We start from the raw sequence: 24,411 nt of genomic DNA, 5'->3' as shown, positions 1-24,411 counted from the left end.
CCTTTACTAACATTCAAACCTGAGCTTTCTCAAAGGGAGGCTGTAAGATCTCATACTCAAGAGAAGATGCTTGAGTGACTTGTACTACTCCTTTCCTCCTTCCGCTCAAATTCTTAGTGATTGAGTGAAGCCAGAGAGATACATCTATTCCTAGTGGAAAAACATGCATCCTCTTGATTCGAGGACAGAATATCTATCTGCCCCAGACACTTGTACATTTCTTTTCCATCCCTCCCACATCTTTGTGTGCAACATGGTAAGGTTCTAGGAAACTGGAGGGGGATGAAATTGGTCATGCTTCTTCCCACTTCTATGGATCATGTGAAGCAGCCTTTGTAAATCCTACAGATTTCTTAATTGTAAAGGACTTCAGTGAAGCAAATGAAAGCTCAGAATTTGTTTTGTTTCTCTCTCTGTCAGTATAAAACTATGGCTACAATCTGAACCACACTTTCCTGAGAGCAAGCCCCATTGAATAAAATAGGACTTACTTCTGAGTATACCCGGTTAGGATTGTGCCCTATGAAGAATGCCATTTTCTTTGGTGTCCTAGGATGGCAGTAATCATTGTTCAGTAATTTTCCATTCTGGATTGCTGGTTTTGCATCTGCGTTTACCTTCAACTGAATGCGTTTGCTCTCCATTCATTTTGCAACTTCTGTTTTTAAGTTTCAAACATTAAAACACATTAAAATTTTGTTAGGTATTGGTTGATAAATTAAGGATGAAATCCTATACAGGCTTAGCTGGGAGTAAATCACAGTGGAACTTACTTCAGAGTAGACATGCATAGGATTGGGATGTAAAACAAACTGTGTAAGTCAATGCAGCTATAGAAAGCAAACTGAAATCTGACCTGTCCTCTCAGTACTGCCATTTCAAAATTTGATTTAAAACTATACTTTATTGATGGCACAAAGACTAACAAGAACACAACTTGATTTCTAGACTTTGGATTGTGGCTGGGTACTTGATTGCCAGGTAAAACCACCCCTCATATAGTTTGAATGGCATTGTGCACCTGTTTCAAACTCCATTGAATTAACTGAAAAAATTCTCATAGTGTTCTATGCCAGGATCCTGTTTGGCATAAGGAGTGAAAAAATGTGGAAGATATTTGCAATTTGTATCCAGGGTAAAATTTTTGACCTGCACTAAAGTTTGGAATATCTTGAATTTAAATATTTGTGAGGTTCTTTACATTCTTACAAGGGATATCTTATACTTGATTATATCAAGGGTTCAAATTCTTGCTATTGCACTGCAGCTAATTTAGGGCTACTTGATCAAATGTTACTCATTTTCTAAAATGAGATTAGCTACGTGTATTTAAAACAAATGTGTATCATTTGAAGTCCTTGACAAATGCCAGAAAGATATATCTCAGAAAGACAATTGTGCACACATGGGGGGGGGGGGGAGAAACGGGGACCTGATTTATACTTTATAAAAAAAATTTTCATAAAGAATGATCATCTCCTTGTAGGAAAGATCAGACTTGGATATTCTTAAGTAGAAGAGCTTTCTGTATCTCTATGCTCACATTAACCCTTGAAGTTTTAGAACTTTTTTAAAGAAGCATCCATATTCTACTTTAATGGGACAGAGGTCACCATGAAAATTTTGATAAGGGCAAAGCAGTAGATCTCCTTGTAATGCAAGGAACTATTAGGAACATTTACTTAAGAAGCAAAATGGATTTTATCATATAATCTTATGGGGGGGAGATCTAGTACCTCTTTACGCATTTTCATTTCTAGCCTTCAGGATTCTTTTAAAAGTCTCACTGTGCTCATAGCTCAGCTTTGTGACCTTAACTTTTAATGTTCAGAACCAGTCTTCTCTTCCTCCAATGATTCTCGGAAGTGCTAAATATTTCATTAAAGATCTAGATATGCAACTTAGTTGCTCATGGCATTTACTGGCTCCTCTTGCATAGTTCTTAACATGCTCAGGGGAATTGGATGTTTCTTGACTGACTTTAACTTAACCCAAGTCAGTAGAGTTCTGATTCAAATAACTATCTAAACACAACTTCTTAATTCCTTTGCAACTAGGGCTATAAATTATGTTGTGCACATGCATGCATGCAGGGATGTCAGTTCATAAATTAGAAGCCTCTATGCAATCCCAGCTGGGTCAAAAGTCTGACCACATTCCTACACACTCCTGTAGGTGATTGTGTAGGGCCTGCCAAGTTTCTGAACTTTGGGTACCCCTGGCCAGTATGCTACAAATGTTGACCATTATCCAAATAAATAAAATGTTATTGGTCCACCTGCACTTACTTTTTTCATTTGGTTAAGCTCTGGCCTGTCTGTAAGGGTTAAGAATTTAGACTCCAAAAACTTACACCTGCAAGCAGGTAGCTTCACTCACAGATGTTAATGTTCTCATCTTCTGTCATGGGACAGGCACAGTGCCAGAATTTTTTGTTTTTACTTCATGTTTCAGGTGATAGCAGCATTTCTATAGGTCTTTTGTAAATTTAGTTTAAAAAATACTAGTGTAAACCTAGAAAGTACAATTTCATGACTAAGGAACCTTATGACCCTCTTTTTCTTATAACAATGCATTCATTTTATTATGAAATTATTGTATACAGTTGTGTACTAGTGTCAATAAAATTGACATTTGTGTAACAAGCTGTGACTTTTCTCTCAGATTTTCCTGAGCACCCATGTAGCATGGAATTATGGGTAAACTTATTTCATTGAGGTAAAAAAAATTACTTCAGGCAAGTATCCAATTTACTCTGTATCATCACAGGGTGCAATACTGACATGATTTTGTAAGCATTTTAAATTCAGTTTGATACTAATAAAGATAATGAGATAAACAAGAATCTTGCTGGGGTAAATAAAAAATCAATAACCTCCAGGCCTAGCTGGAAAGTACACTGAACTTTCTCTGTTTTTGTAAATTTTTGGTATTATTCCATTCTTTGCTGATGTTTTCAAACTCACTTTCCGGAGAAACTTCTGAGTATGTTTTCAGTAAAGAATCTGTCTCTTTGAGCATTTGGCATTGCCGACACACTATGTGCATTTTTCGGCATTCTTAGGGCGCAATCCTAACCCCTTATGTCAGTGCTTTCCAGCACTGACATAAGGGCAATGCAGCTCTGAGGTCAGGGAACAAACATTCCCTTACTTTGAGGAGGCCTCCATGAGTGACACACAACTGCAGGATGCAGCACATGTCCCTTTGGCACCACTATGCCAGTGCTGGAAAGCACTGACATAAGGGGTTAGGATTGTGCCCTTAGTTGCACTAGCTGGCAATATAGTTTCACTTTCAATGGATTTTTTTTAAAGCATGAAAGGAAAAACAAAAGTCCAGAATTACATGGAACTATTTGATATGAGGCATACCTGCTTTTGGTGCTTTCTAACTTAATTGTGACAAAAAAAAATCTACAGCTTAGTATTAAGTTTTGCTTTGAACAGCTATTGACCTGGCTGTGTCAAAAAGTGCAAGAACAATTTAACCCATTTCTTAGCACTTTATTTTACACAGCCATCAAAGAGTAGTGTTGTACATGTTCAGTTTTGTGCATTTAATGAGGTTTTGTGGCTGTTTGAAGTTGTTCCGTTACATGCTTTTTAAAATAACAATTTTTGTATGAATGTAATGCTAGCATTTCCACCCCAATCAGAGGAGCATGGAATAACTCAACAAGGTACAATGTCCTTAATTTCTGTTGTGTGTAGCAAGAGGGACTGAGTAGTTCCTCCCTCTGTTCTAGATGTGACTTTGACATAGCAAATCATGTTTCCCTCTTAGATTCTGTTTCTTCTAGTGCCTTTTCTTAGCTATACCTGTAAAATAATATTAATGATTTGTGGTTTTTTGGTGCTTAGGTTTATTGGAAGGTAACAGAGACACAGTAACAAGACACAGTAACTATAGGGTGGCTTGTCTTACCACTGCATTTATTCTGTACTAAAACTAATGTTAGAGCACTGAGAACATTTTTTAAAGAATTTTAAAAATAAATTATAATAAGCATATGATAGTACTACACATTTTGAATTCTTTTGTAGCTAGAACTCTCTGCTTCTGAATTGGCTGCCAATCATCCAACTGTATTGTCATACTGAGCTAAGGGTAATTTCACACAAGCCGAGGTTTACAGCAGTATGTGAGTTGAATAAGATCTAATAATAAAAATGCATCATCCATAGCCGCTTCTCCATAGTGACTGGTCGCTGTCTAACATTGCATGTTAGGAAGCGAGCAGACTGAAACAAGTAGAAGGCTTTTTCACTTCCACATGTAATGTAGATCTAATTCAAGCCAGCTGTATGCACACAAGATGTGTGCAAGTTGACTCTTAAGAGATCTAATCTTCGAGAACTTGTTTAATGTAAAGGGTTATGGCTCCATTGAAAATGGAACCATATCCATTTGCAAAGGATGAAGAATCAAGATATAATTTTTTGGTAGTATGCTATGATTTCCTACTTTGATTTGTCCAGGAGACTCTATTCTTAATGGTATTGTGTTGTTCCTTCAGCAGACTCTCTTGCTGGCAGCCCTCACCTTTCAGAACTATCAATCAATTCCCAAGGAGGACCAGCCGTGGCAAATGCAACATTATCTCCTAATTTAAGTCCTGATAATAGGCAGGCGTCGCCATTGGTCAGCCCTCTGCTGAATGACCAAACTGGTGTCCGGACTGATGATGAAGAAGATGTCAGGAGAAAGGTACTCACATTGATTCTACCCTCGTTATAGTTAGGATTTCCCTATGCTTATTCCCTGTCCTTAGAATAGCAGTCCAATCCTGAATAGAATTTGGCCATAAGTGTAATGCAGAAGCTTTACCATTGAAATGCGGCACTTCTACAAATTTCTCTTTTTTTCCCTTTTGGGGAAGACCAAATCCAGCCCATTTTTCCCTATCCTCTTGTCTTTGGCAATACTGTTTTTGCTGCTGTGGTTTGGTCAAGACGTCAGACTAAAAATCTTCTTCAGGTTCTCCAGTGCTGAGCTTGACAATAGGTAGAATCGCCATCCTACTAGATTTCCTTTCTTACGTCCTTATGATATCGGAGACTCTTTGTAACTTGCTGTTCACAAGAAACAGAAATGCTATCTAGGTGCAGCTATGTACTGGGGCCTAGTGGTGCCTGTGGCGGAGCGATGCAATGACACTGCAGTGTCACCCCCCCCCCTTGCATCACTGTGTCACCTTCACACGTGTGCACTAAATCCCCTTGCTGGAATGGCTCCATTTATGAACTGGAGCTGAAGGAGGGTGAGTAGGCCCAACTCCATACCACTCGCCCCTTTAAGCAATAAATGCTGCACAGCCCCTCCTGTGCGGAGAACCCAGCAAACAACCAGAGTGCTATAGAGAGGGGACACGCCACCAGGTCACCATATGCTACTGCTTGCTGCCGCTGTAATACTGTGCCAAGTACCTCCCCTCAACTGCCGCCTGGGGCAGATCTCCCACCTTACCACACCCTTGATACACCACTTCCTAGGTGGTCCTTTCCAATTGAGCTGATCTTAATTATTGATGGAATTATTCAAATCAAACACATAGTGGAGTTATCTCCTTTACTGCGAGCTGCTGTAGCATAGTAACTAAAACTGAGCTGCATGTAAGGACTTCCCAGTGGTGTTCCCGGAGAGGTGGGCAAAGTGCTAAGTTTTTTTCAGGCACAGGGACACCTGTGTAAAGTGCCCCCTTCCCTTGCCTTCAGAGCCAGTTGCAGCTGTGAAAGCCTTTGCTTTCACAGCCATAACTAGCTCTGAAGGTTGGGGGAGGGAGCGCTTAAACAGGCATCCGTGTGCCTGAAAAAACTTGGTGTTTTTCCCCTCACCAGGAATGCAACTGGAACTTCCCTGTTCTGAATCTTAAAAGTCTATAAGCTCACTAGGTGGCCTTAAGCAAGCCACTCCCTCCTAGCCCCAGCTTCAGTATGGGAACAACAGTACATTCTTACCTTGCAGGCTTCTTGTAAGGGATTGCATTAGGAGAATACAAGTGAAACACGGTGCACTCAGAAAGTGCTATGTAAATGTTATTATTAATACTTGCTCAAGGCTGACTAGGTCATAGAGGAGGAGTGACACCAAAAGCCTGCTAGCTGATATTCCAACCTACATATAGTTAGCACTCCTGCCAGCAGCTTGTGTTAGCTATTCAGTATTTCTGAAGAAAGCAAAGGAAATCTAGGCTGCATACCTAAGGATGCTTACTAGGGCCTATGTCTTGCTGAACTCAAAAGGAACAACTTCTGCATAAACATACTTACAATTGCACTGTTAGAGCAGGTATGTTTAATATTTTGCTATTCTGTGTGCAGCAGGGGAAAGAACTTGTCCCTTTTCATAGCGGAGTTTCACATAGAGTTTCTGTATCCTTAGAGACTAACAGCTCAATCCTTGGCTGCCCGGGGCACGCGGCTGTGGCAGCACTGAAAACGGCTGTTGCTGCATCCTGTGTGCCCAAGGCAGCCACCCAGAGGTCAGTGGTGAATCAAGTGCCTTCATGCCTCACATGCCTTTGAATCAAAAGCCCAACACGGAAGTTTTGAATCCCATCTCCCTCCCTCCCTGCTCCTTCTCCTCAAACCACCTTCCGCCACCCTCTCCCCACTTCCCCGACATGCCTCCTCCCTGCCTTCTCCCCGCCCTCTGCTCGCCTTCCCTCTCTCTGGAACACTGTCTCCCTCCACGCCCCTGCTTACCTCTCCTCTGCTCGGTGGTCCATGCGAGCGGCAGAGGTTGGGGGCTCGCCCGGCGGTAGCCTGGCGCCGGCCAGTACTGGCTACTACCAGCACTCACCTGTTGGTAGAGTCCGCAAACATGCCTTATGTGAGCTGGTGCGCCGAGCCCAGGATTGGGCTCTAAGTTGAGGAAGTCGGACACCTCTTTGCTTTCCTCTATTGAAATTATCCACTGAGAAAAACCCGAAGTCTTTCTTTGCCTTCTATGAAGCATAAAAGAGATTTCTTATGGTTTGAAATCTGCCACTTACCTCATGTATGTTTTTCCCCTTCTTGGTTCAGAGTTGATTTTGCAATGATTTTGGATAGTTCATACTTAGAAAAGCAGTGCTGAATTTCCTACATGCAGACATACGTTGCTCCTTGTTAATATGGTCATAGCTGAAGCAATTTTAGTACCCTGTTACTTTTTATTGCCGCAGAGGCAACAGCCTTTTCTCGCACTAGCATGATTTCCGTAATCAGCATGATTGCCGTAATCAACTTGCAATGCAATCCTAGGCATGTCTGCTCAGAAGTAGGTCTCATTGAATTTAATGCTACGTCTTTCAATTCAATGTGCATTCAAAAGGGAATATGAAATGTAATGGTTAACTTCATTCCATGATTAGATCCTTTTCTTGGTGGAATCTTATGAATCATCTAGATCTTATGGAAGAGTCTTGAGCTTCAGAAATATATCTTAGTTCAGAAAATGATGATATAAGAAGGAATCTCTTCAAGGAAATGCATCCTGATATAATCGTGCAATTAAGATTTCTGGAAAAATAAAGGTGGTAGTCAGCAAGGATTTTAGTTCTCCAAAATTATGCAATAACCAACAACATTCATACAGTGCTCCCTACTTTTTAATCATCCCATTTCTTTTTCCCTATGATTTATTTTCTGTTCAAGAGCTCGGCCTTGGAAGCACAGATCAGAAAAACTTTTCTTTCTTGCTCTTTTCAGAGGTTTCCAACTGATAAGGCATACTTCATTGCTAAAGAAGTTTCCACCACAGAACGAACGTACCTGAAAGATCTTGAAGTCATCACGTCGGTATGTCTATTTCTGCATTGCACTCAAGACATAGTTGATCTTGAATTTCATTGTTTCTTTCCTTTGTATCTGTGCACTTCTTGCAGTGGATTTATCTTCTGACTTGATCATGGGTGCTGCCGCAGGAAACGCTTTGTGGTGAGAGAGGAATTTCAGAAAACTTCAATAGCAGGAGGGAAGCGCGCGCGCGTGCGCGCGCTGTGTGTGTGTGTGAGAGAGACAGAGAGACAGAGAGAGTGAAGTGCATTTTATACTATTTCAATCTTTTAAACATGCAATTCATTACCTCTCTTATTCTAGTTAATACTTTGAACCTTGGATTTTGATCAACTGGCCAGTGTTTGTAACATTAACTTGCCTTCATGCTAGCCTATCTATTGAGTCATGTTCTTAGTACTTTTTATTGCCTGCTGTTTCATCAGGAAAGTTTCAGCCACCTTTTAAAACTCTTAGAATTTGAAAAATGCTGACAAGGGTGCCCTGAGGGAGTATAAAAGCAGAGTTTTGTCAATCCCAGTAATGTACATCCAACTACTCAAAGATGATAGAACTGTGGAGGTTTTTGAGTGTGCTGGGACTAGATCAGGGGTTCTCAAATATCCCTCTGCTGTGATGCAACTGTTCTGTTGCAGAGGGTGCTGTGACCCATCTCCTTCTCTGGTACCAGGCCTCTGTGAGCAACTGAAAGTCACTTTCACTAAACCGGAAGTGACTTTCTGACTGCTTCTAAAGGCCTTCAAAGCCCGGTGTAGCCACCAGTTCTGTCCGGAGGACTCCAATTTGGAGCCAACCGGTCACAGTGGGAGGACCCAATCCAGGACCCATCAGACATTGGGTCACAACCCACCAAGTAGATCCTGACCCACTGTTTGAGAAACTCTGGACTAGATGATCCAGAATGCATCACAAACCAACGGTTCTGATTGGTGAACAAGAAACTACTTTCCATTGGTTATTCAGAATTCCCTGTCCACAGTGAGGCCCGTGCAACATTTCCATTTTCTCCATAAACTCCACCAGTGCAGCTTTAACCTGACACCCTATTACAAGAGAACTTACCCTGAATTCTGTTTCTTCATAAGTATGAATGAGAATATTTGGGGTCAGCTGAATTTCAGCTTGAGGCATCCTAAATGTAGAATCTTGTTTTCTTTGACGGCTGCTGAGCTGGCTTCTGTACGACACCCTTTGTCATAAAACCTAACGAACTGTTTTATAGCCACGTTGAAGCATCAGAGAGGTTTTGGGGACCCTTAATACCATGTAAATATATGCTAATTTAAAGGACTCTGCCTCAGAGGCCTGCCTTATGACTTTCCTTGGTCTTTGTAGTGGTTCCAGAGCACAGTGAGTAAAGAGGACTGCATGCCCGAAACACTGAAGAATCTCATCTTTTCTTCCTTTGAGCCTTTGCACAAATTTCACACCAACTTTCTAAAGGAAGTAGAGCAGCGCCTTGCCCTGTGGTAAGGATGCCTTTCTTTACTTTTCCTTACTTTTGGAGGGGGATAAAGATATCCATTATGGTGTGTTGGTTTTCTTTCCCAATTTAATACTTGTTATAAACTTTAATGAAAATATATAAATTGTAACTTTTAACCTGTTCAGTTAAAAGACCTTTATAACATAAGCATTGATAGCTGTATGAATTTGTGCAAAAATGTTTTTTCCTTTGTTGTATAAACTAGTTTATCATGTAGACTTTGCAGATAAAGAAATGAGAACCAGTTTTGCGCTCAAGTTTTAAAGTAGCAGGCAACCATTTTATTTATTTATTTATAATTAGCACACACAGATATACAAACATATAACATACATTTAGGAGTGCTAAATACCATATACCATTACTCATTAATCATACTATATCTCCTAATCTACTGCTCATCTACTTCTGCCTCTTATTAGTTTATCCATTTATTTATATAATATATACTAAATTTTCCCTAATGCCCTGTACTATATTTTCTAAATTTTCACTTTATATCAAACATAACCTTACTTCAATTACTCATTAATATTAAAACAAAATAATCTAATTACCAAAGTATAACAACATATAAAACAATTCTTCCATCTACTTCTAACTCTTCTACTCATTTATATATTTCTTATATAAAATATAATAGATTTTTCCTAATTCCCTATATCTTTTCTAAATATTCACTTTTTATCATCTCAACTAGTTCAATTACTCATTAATATCAAATAATAATAATCTAATTTCCAAATTATAATAAAACCAACAATCTCTTATAATATGTTCTTTACCATTCTCCAGTCTAATTCTCCAATCTGATTACATTTTTTTCTTTAACATAATAACCACCTATAAAACAATTCATCCATATGCTAACATTTCCAGCTATTTTTTCCTAATTCATTCTAATTCATATATATCAATTTCGTATATGTTTATTTTTTAAGTAAATTTAAACCAGTTATTAACTAAATAAAATCCTCCAGTTTTCTTTAACCTTCAGGTTAACCCTCAGGTTTCTTTTTCTTTCTTTCTTTCCATTTTTTCTCCTGTAATATCTTTAATAATTTATCTCCACAACAGAATCCAATAAGCCCACACTTTCTTGTATAAGGTATGCTCATTCTTCCAATTAACTGGGATGTTTTCTTCTTGTTCCTACAAATTTTGTATTTTGTGCACCCATGTTATTCTGTCCATCTTCTCTATTTCAGTCTCCATCAGCATCCCCTCTAGATCCTGTTGATTTTCCACTCTTCTAATTTCTGTATCCACTCTTCTGATGATGATTTCATCCCTCACCATTTCCGCTTTCTCCTTCTGTTTATCTTCTGTTTTCTTCACATCTTCCAATTGCTCCTTGCACACATCTATCTGCTGAGAGAGAGAGTCTTTAAACTGGCTTGAATCTGCAAGGACCAACTCAACTGCTGTCTTCTCATTGTGAGCAATTTTTCCAAATTTTTGAGGATCATTTGAGTCCAAATATCTGGAACAGGCTCCATCTTGTAATTTCTCTCTAATCCACAAGATGTCCACAGCGTATTATTCTCCTTACTTCCACCACATGTTTTTTCAGTCAGGCATTTTTTGAATTTTTTACTTTATCTCCTGATAAAGATCTTCAGATCCTCTTCAGACCTGCAGTTTTTTGGGGGGAAACAGACTGTCTCTCAGGAGCTCCTGGAGACATGTCTGTTCATCCACTGTTGGCTCCCCCTCCCTTCAATCAGCAGGCAACCATTTTGATTTCATCCCATAAACATTTCCATCTGACTCACCTCTGTCTTCTTACCTCCTCTACCCACCCTGACTTTTCCATATAGCAATAACCCTCTTCTCATGAGCTTACACATTTAGGGAATTTGCAGCTATAAGTTTGTCTCTGCTGTATGTATTTGCTTGTTAGATATACATGTACAAATTGTATGGTTGGCAACCTTCAGTCTCAAAAGACTATGGTATAAGCCTACAGCACCCAGTATTCCCAGGCAGTCTCCCATCCAAGTACTAACCAGGCCTGACCCTGCTTAGCTTCCGAGATCAGACGAGATCGGGCATGTGCAGGGTAACAATTGCTGTCATACAAATTGTATGCATACATACATAAAGTCAGAGACCATGTAAAAAAGTTTAGTCCTTCACCATGAGTACAAATGTATACATATACTGTTTGTATGTGCATAGCAGACATGCAGATGAACACACATGATGAGGGTTTCACTTGAATTCCTGCATTGACTGTATATATGGTGGCTCACGGAACAAGGGCTAGAATGAATTAATAGAATCATTTGTGTCACTTCAGACTACAAATGAGATTATAGTTTTAATGGGTTAAAAAAAAATCCCCTACCTGTAGAAAACCAGAATAAAATGCGGAGAGACTGGGTTAGAGTCTTGATGTGCTAGCTTTCTAAATGCAGTGGGTTTTATGAGGCGGGAGCATTCAAAAGTGACGTTCCCCTCCCCACACAGGTAATCTTAAAGCTGTACAGTTCTAGTCTACAGGTCTAGTACAGCTATAGTACAACTTCAGTGTTCCTCTGACCCCTGCAGTTGTATTGCAGGTAGTATTGCAAAACTGTCTCTGATCTGAATATTTGATTCTCTACCCAGTACAAACCTGCAATTGCCAAAGTATCGTCAACTGTTGCGTTTTCTTTTTCCTCTTCTGTATGATGGTTACTAAGGAGATGAGGGCCTGTATCATGATAGAAGCATTTTCTAAGAATTTGTCCCATTGAAGTGAATGGGAATAAGCTATTGGGGGCCCAATCCTATCCCACCTTTCAGCACCTGTGCAGCTGCAATGCAGCCTCAAAGTAAGGGAACAAATGTTCCCATACCTTGAGGATGCCTCTATGATTGCCTCCCCACCACAGGAAGCAGCGCATGCCTCATTGGCATGGTTGCACTGACACTGGAAAATTGGATAGGATTGGGCCCTGGGTCTTGCAAAGTAATGTAATGCCATAAACATTGAAGCTGGAAGCATTTATCAGTATGATTAATCAGTAAATTGGCTAATGTGGATTATAAAATGTAGGTTGCTAAATGAATTTAGTCAATGCCCCATTAAATGTTTTTCAGAACAGATCATATTGTATTTGCATACATCTTTTAATCCAGATAAAAAAATTTTTCCCAAGGAGTACATCATTTGATACACTGAAACTATTTATTACTTGTCTTCAAACTGACGTTATGAAGATACTCCTGTTTTAATTAGTTTTTTTATTCTATTGATTAAAAGTAAACCATTTAATCAACTGGAAAAAAAACCTGTTAAATTGTAATAATACTTATCTAGAGTAGAGAGACACACTGCTTATAAGGAATGTTTATCAAAGGAGACATTTCTTGGCCCACGGAAATCTAATGAATTATCTAAGTATGTTTAGAATCTATCACTCTTCATAACCTTTATTCTTTTACTATAGAATGGAAAAGCCTGCCTCCCCTCATTTGGAAGTGCATTGTGATATGAAGGGAATTGTAATCTTGCAATCAGGCCTAATACATTCTAATCAGTAAGCAATTGGTTTATTGCTTCTTTAATCAATCACTGTAAACAAAAACAAAGAGGTGAATAAATAGTGTTTACTGAAGTAAAATATTGAGATACTAAACACAGACAATGAATTTGTTTAATTTTTCCATTGTTGGGAATGTCATAGTTTAAGGTAGGGGTGTCCAAAGTTTTTGGCAGGAGGGCCACATCATCTATCTGACACTATGTCGGGGGCCAGGGGAAAAAAAGAATTAATTTACATTTAAAATTTGAATAAATTTACATAAGTTTACATAAATGAATATATTAAAGATGAACTTATATGAATGAATGAAAGTTTTACAATAGCTCAAGGCCTATAAAAGGCCTTGCACAAAGCAAGGCTGGCCTTTCCTTTGCTGCCGCTACTGCATCACAGATGTGAAACAACAAGCAGTGGAGGGAGCCCTCATCCCACAGCTCACCTGAGAGGTCAAACAGTCGCCCTCACGCTAAGAGCAGTTGTGTCAGGCAAGTGTGGGCTCCAACAAATCTCCAGAGGGCCAGAGGCTCATTGAAGACTGGGGGCTCCCTGAGGGCCGCATTGAGAGGCCTCGAGGGCCGCAAGTGGCCCCAGGGCTGGGGTTTGGGCACCCCTGGTTTAAGGGAATGTATCTTCTAAACCAGGGATGTCAAACATAAGGCCTGGGGCTGGATGCAGCCCGTGAAAGCTTTTTATCCGGCCCTCATGATCTCAGTGACTGAGCGGTGCTGAGATGCTACTGTTGTAAGGGCAGCCCACATGAAAATGGGCTCTCCCATATCTTGAATAATGACATCACTTTCTGCCTAATAAAATCACTTCTGGCCAAGGTGGAGCAGGACCCACCTGAAATGCTGAGGACCCGCTTGAGACTCACCAAGTGGGTTGGGACCCACCAGAAATGCTCAGGGCCCAACTGAGAGCCACCAGGTGGGCCGGGACCCATCGGAAGTGCTCAAGGCCTGCTTGGGAAACACCAGGTGGGTGGGGACCCAGCAGAAATGCTCAGGACCCGCTTGAAACGCACCAGGTGGACCAGGACCTACCAGAAAGGCTCAGGGCCCTTCTGAGACCCAGCTGGTAGGCAGGGACCCACCAGAGATGCTCAGGGCCTGCTTGGGATCCACCACATGGTCTGGGACCCACCAGAACTGCTCAGGACCCACCCAAGACCCATCAGGTGGGTCGCGTTCCACCAGAAGTGCTCACGACCCATTTGAGACCCACCAGGTGGGCGGGCCCACCAGAAATTCTTAGGGCCCGCCCCATACCCACCAGGTTGACCAGAACCCACCAGAAGTGCCCAGAACCCACTTGAGACCCACCAGGTGGGTCGAGGCCCACCAGATATGCTCAGAGCCTGCCCGAGACCCATCGGTTGGGCCGGGAACCACCTGAAATGCTCAGGACTTGCTTGTTGACCCACCAGATGGGCACGACCCACCAGAAATGCTGTGTACCTGCTTGAGACCCACCAGTTGGGTCACGACCTGCCAGAAATGCCTAGGGCCAGCCCGAGACCCACCAAGTGGGTCTGGTTTCACCAGAAATGCTCAGGACCTGCTTAGGACCCACCAGGTGTGTCAGGAGCCACCAGGAACGCTCAGGGCCCACCTGGGACCCACCAGGAGGGTTGGGACCCACTAGAGGTGCTCAGGGCCTGCTTGAGACCCACCAGGTGGGCCTGAACCCACCGGAAATGCTCTGGGCCCACTGGAGACCCACTAGGTGAGTTAGGGGACCCACCAGAAGTGTTCTTGGCCCCCTGAGACCCACCAAGTGTGCCAGGACTCTCCAGAAAGCTCAGGGCCCACTTGAGACCCATCAGGTGGGTCAGGGCCCACCAGAAATGCTTTGGGCTCGCCAAAGACCCACCAGGTGGGCTTTGACCCACCAGAAATGCTCAGGACCTGCTTGTGACCTGCCAGATGGGGTGCAACTCACCAAAAATGGTATGGACCTGCTTGAGACCCACTAGGTGGGTTCTGACCCACCAGAAATGCTCTGGGCCTGCCTGAGACCCACCAGAAGTGCTCAGGACTCACCCAAAACTCTCCACGTGTGTCAGGACTCCCCAGACACGAGCATTTTAGGTGGGTCCTGATGCACCTGTTGGAACTTGGTCAGTTCCTGAGCATTCCAGGTTGGTCCTGACCCACCTGAAGGGTTTTGGGTGCTTCCTGAACATGAATCCGATTGTTTGTTGCATCCATTTCTCCATGAGAAATACGTCCCCAAAGCATGCATCAGCAATGCTGCTGACTACTAAACAATTCCAATTTCCTACTTTGTCACAAACTGGAGCAGTCAGCAAGTCATGGATGAATTGAAAACTCCAGCAGTGTGGGGAAGTTTTATTTTTGAGAGGCGGACGGAAGAGTAGAAAAGAAATAACTCTGTTTCGGAAGAGGGAGAAAAGAGTAGGTGCAAAGGATTGGGCAATCAGTTGGTTTCAGAACTCGCATTTGATTGCAGTGCCAGAGTGCTGAGCCCTAGGGAAGAATTAAAAGACAGTAAATCTAAGCATTAGTGGCCGAGAGAAATTGCCACTCCAATCCAAAATAGTGAACCCCGCCACCACACGGGACAAATGCTGAAGAAAAAGAAGATTACTATTCCACAACCAACAGCCCAAGTGCTTATTAAGGCAGTGATTCCCAAACTTTTTCGACTGGCAGCTCCCTTGGTAAACTACCCCAATGTTCATGGCTCCCCACTCTACAATCCTATACATTGTATAGCGCAGTGGTTTTTCACAACATTTCCATGACTCACAGTTTCGGAACCACTGGCTTAAGTGTTACATTTCCCTGAAATGTTGACCTTCCCACACTATTGAGAGTAAAGCACAACTGGGAGGACTGTCTTATGTTTCATGGATACTGTTAGAGCTTGTTAAGATTATGCCCCATGTACACGTGCTTCCAGAGGAAGACCAGAAGTAACCCCCTGGTTCTCTTGCCTCTCCCTGAGAGTCTCTCTGCCAACAGTGAATGATCAAATTGTTTGTTTGATACTACAAGATGAAATTCAATTTCAATTTGATCAACTCTGCCCTGATAAGATTAATAAAGAAGGAGTTCATAAGATCTTTTTTTTTTTTTTTTTAATGTCCTGAGGGATATGTAAGGGGATATTGTCTGAACAGGACTTTCAGATGTAACATATCCACATGAAAGAAATTCATGTGTAGTATCCATGAAGCATCAAAAGGTGCTCCCAGAACAATCTATTTCAAATCAGGATTTCGCCTGCCCAACTTTCATGTTTTAAGACTTATTTCGCTTCCTGATCTCTGGATTTTGTCTATGTTCTTTAATTTATCTCATCTTGAAGTTTCCTGAGCAACACCAAAATTTCCTAAGAGCAATTCAGGCTGCCTATTGAACTTTAGACTTGCAATTTTTGCATGCCATAGTCTACTTAAGGGAAGCAGCTCTAGCTCAGAAAGGCCATTTGCAAAGATTTATTCTTCCAGGAGACAAGACACCTACCATGTTCATACTTCTCTACCTGTTGCCATCCAGTTTCTTTTCCTGCACATGTTGCTCTCTTAATTCCCCATGCATCCCTTCCTGCCCAAAATGTCCAACTTCTGCAAAATCCAGACTTTATAGCTGTAATAAAGTAGTAATATGTATGTATGTGTGCCTGATTTGTATTAGTTGTACCTTAAATGCAATTTCATTTAGCAGAGACATTGTTTTCCAGTAAGAAAGATATAATCTACAAAGGATTTTCCCAGTTTTAGGAAGAAGAGCAGCTGATTGATGAGGGTTTATAATGTCTTGTGTTACGGTAATAGAAAGGAAGGGTTTGCAGTGTGAAATTAGAGGACAGCATGTTGCTCTGAAGTACTTCAAGGCCAACCTTGCTGAGATCTGGTTGGATTCTGCTGCAAGAACTTGGAGAAGAATTTGGTCATATAGCTAGCAAATGTACCTTGATAATACCATCAACTGCTGCTGTTTTTCTGCAGTATGTTTAACAGGTGTTCAAAAATAACACTACATAGTAGCAATGTGGGTAGCTCAAAACTGCTTATGAAACGAGTTTTTGGCATATTAGTTCAACAGATGCAATCTGATTGCCAAGCTGTTGTAATGTACTGCCAGGCCACTGCCACAATCAGGCAGTGGTGCAGTGCACACAACAGCGAATTTCGAAGACTCAGTCAAGACAAGTAAGTTGGCAACAGAGGTGTGTCATGGAGATGGGGGGAGGGGCATATCCCGGCAGCAGCTTGTGCCAGGATCTTATCCCCTCTTTCTCTTGTCCTGCCCCTTTTCTCCCCCAGACTTATGCAAGCAAAATGGCTGGCGTAGGTCTGAGGGGACCCTTAGGCAATGGGGCACCCTAGAAGGGGGGAGGTAAGTAAAAATATTTTTAAAATATTAAAAATAAGTAAAAAATATTTTTCCTTCCTGCTTGCTGTCAGATTCCCCTCTCCCACCATTGGTTGCATCATGTACTCCCATCAGCACAGCTGCATCGGTTCCAGTGTTGAGAGATAGGATTGGGCAGTAAGCCTCTTAACAAGAGATCCACTCTGTAAAGAGGGTTCAGCCACAAGATCACAGGAGCTATATTAAAAAAGAGGTGGAATAATGCCAGAAGAAGCTAATGGTTTTTATGAGCTTATTCCCTGCTGTGTGATTCCAGCTAATCCTGATTTATAAAAACGAAGGCAGTAAGAGGTAGATCTGGTGACTTTTCAGAAGAAACTGTAAAGAGAGCTGTATTCAGAAATATTTAACCTTTTGTTCTTATAGTCTAGCTTTGCCAGTAAGTGCGCAAAAGTTACTAGCTCGGAAATGTTTTTAGTAACCCAATTTTACAGGCAAACCTATGTTCATAATTTGTGATGCCTAGAAAGAAGAAAGGAACAAGTTTCTGTTTCTGCTTTATCAGTTTTTTTCCAATCCTTCTGTATTGTAAATATGCCAAGGGGTAGGGGGCAGAGAACCTCTTAGCGCAACTTTTTGGTTTTTTATACAAGGAAAAATACTGACTTTTTTAATCGTAGTATTTTACTTATCAACACTTTGCTGTTGTGTTACATTCTTGATCTTTACATTGTAAAGTTTTGAACTACAATACGGGGTTTTCATTATCAAGTATTTAGTTTATAAAGAGATGTTCAGAATTTTACAAGTTGGTGACAGTGACTCTGTTGCCAGCCACTAAAATGTGTACAGTGGCAAATTGGAAAATTCTTCTTCACCACCAATTAGGATTTGGGGCATAGCTCTAGCCTCAAAATAGACTTCTATTATAAATAGGTATATCAAGGAGATCATACAAATTTTACATCTTTCCTGCTAAAACACAGTGTCAGTCTTGGGGAGGGGTCAGGGGGCACCATGCCTGTGGGGCTGTGCTGCGGCACCACTGTGCCTGCCACCCACCCTCCAGAATCTTTCCATGGACTGAGGAGGCCCCGTGCTGCATCCACGGGCACTCCAAAAGCCTTTCTCAGAAAACTGGAAGTAATGGTGCTCCAGAGGCATCAGGCCTTTTCACTATAAAGTCTGAAACAAAAAGAGTTAGGTAAAGCAGTAGTGCCTCCTGCTGTCAAATAAGAGAAATACTGGCACAAGGCATCTGGATGAAGCTTTTTGAGCTGCTGAATGATGGATGGAGCTGCAGAGTTCCCTCTAATTTCACCCCTAAGCGGTTGGACCACTACTGTGGGTGTACTTTTGGAGTTCTGAAGCACTCTACCTCTCCACATTCTCTCAGCTCATCTCCCATTGCTCTCTTTGCTCCCCTCTGCCCCATGTATGAACCTGTCCTGCCAAGATATTGTTGATATTATCTGCCATTGCCCTTCCTGGCGCAGCCACTTGCTGCTTTACTTCAAAGCCTGTTGGGTGATCTACTCTTGCAAAATGGGCTGAATCTTGTAGGCAGTGGCAGTCTTCCCCTTTGGTGTCCCTGTCAGGGCTCTGTTAGTTTCTGTTCTTTGCACTCGCTGTCCCTCACAGCATTCTGGAGCACTTTCCCTCTTGGCTTCTATTCTTTGTTTTCCCTCACAGTGCTTTCTTGTGAGAGCAGAGAACAGAATCTGACAAAGTGCTAAGAGGGGGAGCAAAGAGAGAGGCCGTACAGCCTAAAGGATTCAGCACATGCAAGCCCAACTGTGCGGTACTGTTTTTCGGGGTGCATGGCTCAGTTGGAAAAGTCAGCACATCCAGGGGCGCTTAGAGGTTAGGATCTGACTTACATGGCTAGACCAGCCTCTACACCCTCAAGGCCAGTGCAGTGATAGCATTGGGGCAGGTGGGGGTACCACAGAGGGATCTGTCCCACAACAACCTGGTGCCCCAATTCAGCCCCTGATGCCCTAATTGCCCAAGCCCACATCATTCCAGAGTGCCTCCCCAATCATGAAAGGCAACTTTTCAGGAGTCTCTGGGTACTGCATTGCAGAGGAGGATACCAACAATTTTCTGCTTCCTTTGAAGACTTCTTGCTGTGTTTGGAAACCTGTTTTCTTGTGAAGATATTACAGGCACCTAATGTCTCACTTAAACTATGTATCCAATATGAATCTATTTTTATATCATGGCCAAAGCAATATTTTCATCTCTGAATGGTTGGAAGATAGTATTGTCTGAAAACAGACAAAAGGTTTATTCATCAGAGGGGAGAAAAACACCATAATGTCGTTATTCTTTGTCAAAATAATTTTGGAACAGATTTCTGTTTTTTTGAGGTTTTATTTAGAAATGCTAAATTGTATTTTCTTCTTGAGCTTTGGAAGGTATGCATCTTTAAGAAATCATTCAATTTAATTGAATTATGGGGTCCAATCCTGCACTCATAAAACATTGTGCAGAGCAACTCCCACACAGCAACTTGTCATTCTCCTGGGGCCCCAGCATGTAACCTGCTCACAGGCAGAGTGAGTCTGGGAAATGCTAGCCGCAGGTTATAGCAGTACAGTGGCAGACCTGTCACTAAACGAAAGGGGCAAATGCCCTGGGTGTGGAGCCTCGCGTACCTCTACGAATGCGCGGAAGCCTCTATTAGGCTCCTGATGCAGTCAGAAACCATGCTTCCGGTTTGTCAGAAGCACAGTTTAAGACATTGGGGGAGCCTGAGGAGGCTTCCCTGGTGTGTCCTGGAGAGGGGTGGCATCCCACGGGGGTGCGCCATTACTGACCTTTGCCCAGGGGCGTGGGGCTAGGGATGTCCGTCTACCATTGTAGCAGTAAGAGGTGGGAGTGTGTCTACTGCAGTGAAATGGCCTGACAGGGCCTCAGTAAGACCCATGCAGGGTCTTACTTATATTCATATAGGCAGTGTGCACTTTTCCACCTGTCCAGAGTTTAACCCAAAATCTGATTGCTCAGTATGTTCAAAGCTTAAAAGAGCATGCTTATTGCTGGCTCGCCCATATTGATTGATACATTATTTCAGTGACTGACTGAAGAACTTTTATCCTGTCAAAAAAACATATTCATGCTCCACTGCTTCCTATGAAGAAATAAAATTAGTGTGGAAAAAGTAGTGGGAATAAGTGGGGAATGAAATTATAGTTCTCAAGCCCAGTTTTTAGTGTTTGCAATCACAGGACAACTAAACTGCTGCGTAAAATGCACTACATTTGGGTTTGAAGTATCAAAAACACAGATGTGCAACAAGACTTGAGTTACTTTTGCAATGATAAAAAGAAGGGAGACTTCTTCCACTGATGTTCCCCCTGCTGTTCTATAGCCTTTTAAACAGCACGATTTTGTACTTCTCTTGGAGCAGAACATTACATGACAGATTCAAGGAAAAGCCTCATCAGTTTGGAAGAAAAATGCTCGTGGCAGTAGTAACTTGGTAGAGACAAGAAAGTTCTGTTTGTTAAACATGGAGTTGAGGGTTGGACCAAATGGTTTCCTTCCACTTGTGGAAGGCAACTTCAGCTCACAGAATGGGCTGTTCTATACCTTGCGCTCCAGCAGTAAACTTAAATCCAAAGATATTCTTCCCTTGGTGCAGGAGTTCATGCACCTTCTTACAAAAGCATTTGCCTTACTGCCTACACTGCTGATGGTTCTTCTTCTGCCCAGTTCTTTAGATCCAGTCCATATGAAATAAGCTACACTTCCCACTTACCAGTACATTTCCAGGCAACTAGGGGCCATCTCAGCTCTGTGGCATGTGCATCAGTGAGCTGCATGTGGTTGCAAACATGATTTTTTACTGTGCATACATTGTATTGTCATGGGTATATATAAAGAGTAATGTGTGGATGCAATCCTAGCATAGGAAAAAAAGGAATCACCAAATAGGTAGGTGTGCAGTAGTTGAAAGAGCATTAAAATCAAGAATTCAGGAAAGAAATATAACCCTGTTCCCAAAATTGGAGCCATCTTAATTTGAGTTTCAAGAACTTTGGTCAGCGTAATAACTAGGAAGACATGCATTCTGCCTGGTCTATACAAAATGTGATAAGAGAGACTGTGCAGATGTGTTCTTGTCCTCATGGCTCTTGTGAAAGAATACAGGCACATAAATTGGGTTTGGGAGCAGATGGGTCATGGCAACAGCCCCTACTTACGTAGATAGTTCCATTTCACATGTTTATAAGCTCGATGGTGCAACTAGACCAAATGACATACTTGTGACATTTTGCTACATTTTAAAAGGAATATTCACACAGTATCTTGCTTGTAGCACCAGCATCACTTTTGTTTTCAGAAAAAAAATAACATTGCTGGTAGCACTGCTTTGTTCTGCTTACTTGGGTCTGAGAATGGTTGATGATAAAACTGGAAGACACAGTATTCTGGGATATAGTAATAAAGCAACATAGAATAGCTGACTGACTGCTCCGGTCCACTTAAAATGAACATGAAGCGGTTCAGCACATTGCTTATGGTTTATGGATTTTTGAAAATGTTGTCTGCTATGCAGAGATAATTTTGTAGTAGCTTCTGTTGGGATTATATATTTTTCTTCTGCTTCTCCAATTGCAAAATAATACACAAGAGACTAGGTAACAACTTGTAACATCAGAAGCTTGTACCTTCGCTAATGAGAAGTGTCTGAACATCCTTGGCTTCAGCTTCATGGAATGAATAGAAAATACAGCTTTCTGCTTTGTTTGCTCCACAAGTTACAATTGTTGTGCTAGGATTGGCATGTAAATGAGCTTTCTTAACTTTATTTATTCATTCATTCATTCATTCATTCATTCGATTTATATTCCGCCTTTCTCCCCGAAGGGCACCCAAGGCGGCTAACAATCAGGTTAAAATACAGGCAACAGTAAACATTAAAACAATTAAAAACAAGATAAAATACACAGATAAAATACATAGCAGTATATTGAAAGCATGCAGTAAAAGACAAATTTATAAAAACAGCCCTTATAGTGCCTCGAAGGCTTTCCTGAATAAAAAAGTCTTCAGGCCCCGCCAGAACGTTAATAATGAGGAAGTTGCTCTCAATTCAAAGGGAAGGGAATTCCATAATGTAGGTGCCACCACCGAAAAGGCCCTGTTTCTGGCCGCCATTCCCTTCACCACTCTCACAACCAACAGGGCTCCTTCTTAAATACTTAAAAATGTATTCTTAAATGACTTAAACCTGAGTAAGGTATTTTACTTAAAACTCACTGCCTGATAGTGTTTACTTTAAATTGCAATTAATCTTGGCCAACGCAACTGGTTTCTAACGGCCCAATCCTATTGAAGGATTATGCCAGCAAATGTTCTACCAGCCCAATCTTCTCTACAGGCATGGCAAACATGACTAGGTCAGTATGTACAGGCTGGCTGCTGCCACATGCAGAGATGAGCTAGCATAGGGGGGTGGAGGGAGGTGGGTGAAGGGTGGAATAAGGCAGGGGGAGGGCAGTGACAGGGGTGGGGAGGAAAGCCAGTTAAACCGAGGAGCAGGGCTGGATTGACAGCAACGGCATACGCTGAATCCTGAGCCCCTTCCTGGACCTGATCCACCTTTATGGAGCAATATGAACTTAAAGTTGAGCTGTCACAGGTCTGAATTGCCCCGTAGTGGCTGCTGGGCTTACCCTGAGGCAAGGGGATAAATGTCACCATTGAAGTTACCAGGATCAAATTGAGCTTTAATTTGGGTTAAATTCATTCACACTGAGTCCACACAGATGTGGATATCTGATCTTCTAAAAACTTTCGAAATTCAAGATGAGTAAGCAAAGCAAGTTTCTTTTGGTTGGAGTTTGTCACGGCTTCTGTGGCTGGGGATCATCCCATGGGGAAGTTCTGCATCATAGGAGTGAGCGGTACTCATGGGCTTGGCTTCTGAGACGGTGAAGAGTTGGAAAGGATCATGCTTACCTGATGATTTCAGTGCAACTATATTATCTCCTAATTCCATCAATAACAAGTGTTGCCTGGCAGGCCTGCAAATGTATCTTCCAGGCTTTCCTCCACCCCTACTGTCAGTGCCTCTTGCAGCATATCTGCAAGAGCATATCAGAGTCTTCTTACACTGAGCACCTTCAGGATACTCCCGCCACACCCCACCTTGGCATTCCTCCTTGCACGAGGATACTTTCTGGCAGGGTCACCCCTTCCTGACTTGTCCCACCTGGGAAGTGGAACTCCTAGTGCTACAGCACAGATCCTCTGCCTCAGAGGGCTCATCAGCCAGGATACTGCCTTGTCCCACAATGTCAGCAGGCTGGAGAACCCTTGGTTGTGTTGCCTGAAAAGCCTTGAGCTGGTTATCCTGCTTTCCAGTCTCTGCCTCAGGTTTTACAGACTCTCCCGCCCTCTTGTTCTCCCACTTCCACACTATCTGGATCAGGTGCTTGCCTAGTGAGCGCATACGTGATCCACTTGATTCGTCAGTCCCTGCACTGTGTCAGCTCAGGACCAGTTTCCCCAAGTATACCACCCTCCTGCCAGCCTTGTGAGGGGGCTTGCCCCAGTGGGCCTCCATCTCTGTTTCACTTGATGTTAAAATCTGCTCACTATAAGGAAAACAAATTACAGTAGACCCTCAGTATCCATGGGGGATCCATTCCAAGACCCTCGTGGGTACAGAATTAAGTGGATGGTAAAATACGGGGGAGCTGGTGCCAGGAAACTAGACATCCCTTCCAGAAGCCTATGCCATTTCTGATTCTGGGTGCATGGGGTGCTTAAATGGGGCCAATGAAAAGGACCAAGCATTTTTAAAGTGTATCTGAAAGTAATGGCATTCACAACATACTGCACTACATAAACTGAAATTCAGACACCTATTTGGAATAAACCTGAAGTCTTCCTAGAGGGTTGAGTATAGTTCTTGAAGGATATAGGAGGTGACTGTGGACTGAATCTTTGAATCAAACATTTAAAAAATAGTCTTGAAAGATATATATTAGCTGTCGTGGTGTGAGCACATTTCTTTTCTGTCCTGAATTCTCTTCCTTTCCATTCTCTAGTCCATCCTGTAAATGGCATTGTAAGCTACCCACTGTTTCTGTTCCTTTCTCTTGGGTTCTCTGCATGATAGTGTTCAAAATGTGACTGCTATTGCACTTTTGCCTTCCAGTGTTAATAGCCTTGTGAAGTCCGTGATCTCTGCAACATTACAATGCCAGTCACTGCAGGTGAAGAACCTGCTGTATGCGAAATTAGCAGCA

At 42.1% G+C, this 24,411-nt stretch overlaps 1 protein-coding gene and 1 pseudogene across 6 annotated transcripts in view; one reads left to right on the top strand and one right to left on the bottom strand.

Annotated features, from left to right (window-relative positions):
• The window catches only part of FARP1 (FERM, ARH/RhoGEF and pleckstrin domain protein 1), a 218,205-nt gene that overhangs the window by 171,925 nt on the left and 21,869 nt on the right, over positions 1–24,411 (top strand). For all 6 annotated transcript variants that reach the window (XR_010794078.1, XR_010794077.1, XM_066619651.1 and 3 more), the window contains exons 14-16: positions 4,523–4,710; positions 7,695–7,784; positions 9,117–9,250. Coding sequence is in view for 4 of the 6 variants with exons in the window: in XM_066619651.1 (XP_066475748.1) it covers positions 4,523–4,710; positions 7,695–7,784; positions 9,117–9,250 (412 nt within the window). In the remaining 2 variants the exon portion in view is untranslated. The remainder of the gene's footprint in view (positions 1–4,522; positions 4,711–7,694; positions 7,785–9,116; positions 9,251–24,411) is intronic.
• LOC136647137 (5S ribosomal RNA) lies at positions 11,228–11,347 on the bottom strand (annotated as a pseudogene).

Source organism: Tiliqua scincoides, chromosome 3 (genome assembly GCF_035046505.1).
Source record: "Tiliqua scincoides isolate rTilSci1 chromosome 3, rTilSci1.hap2, whole genome shotgun sequence".
NCBI lineage: Eukaryota > Metazoa > Chordata > Lepidosauria > Squamata > Scincidae > Tiliqua > Tiliqua scincoides.
The sequence above is the reverse complement of the archived record's forward strand: the minus strand, read 5'-3'. Positions and strand labels throughout refer to the sequence as shown.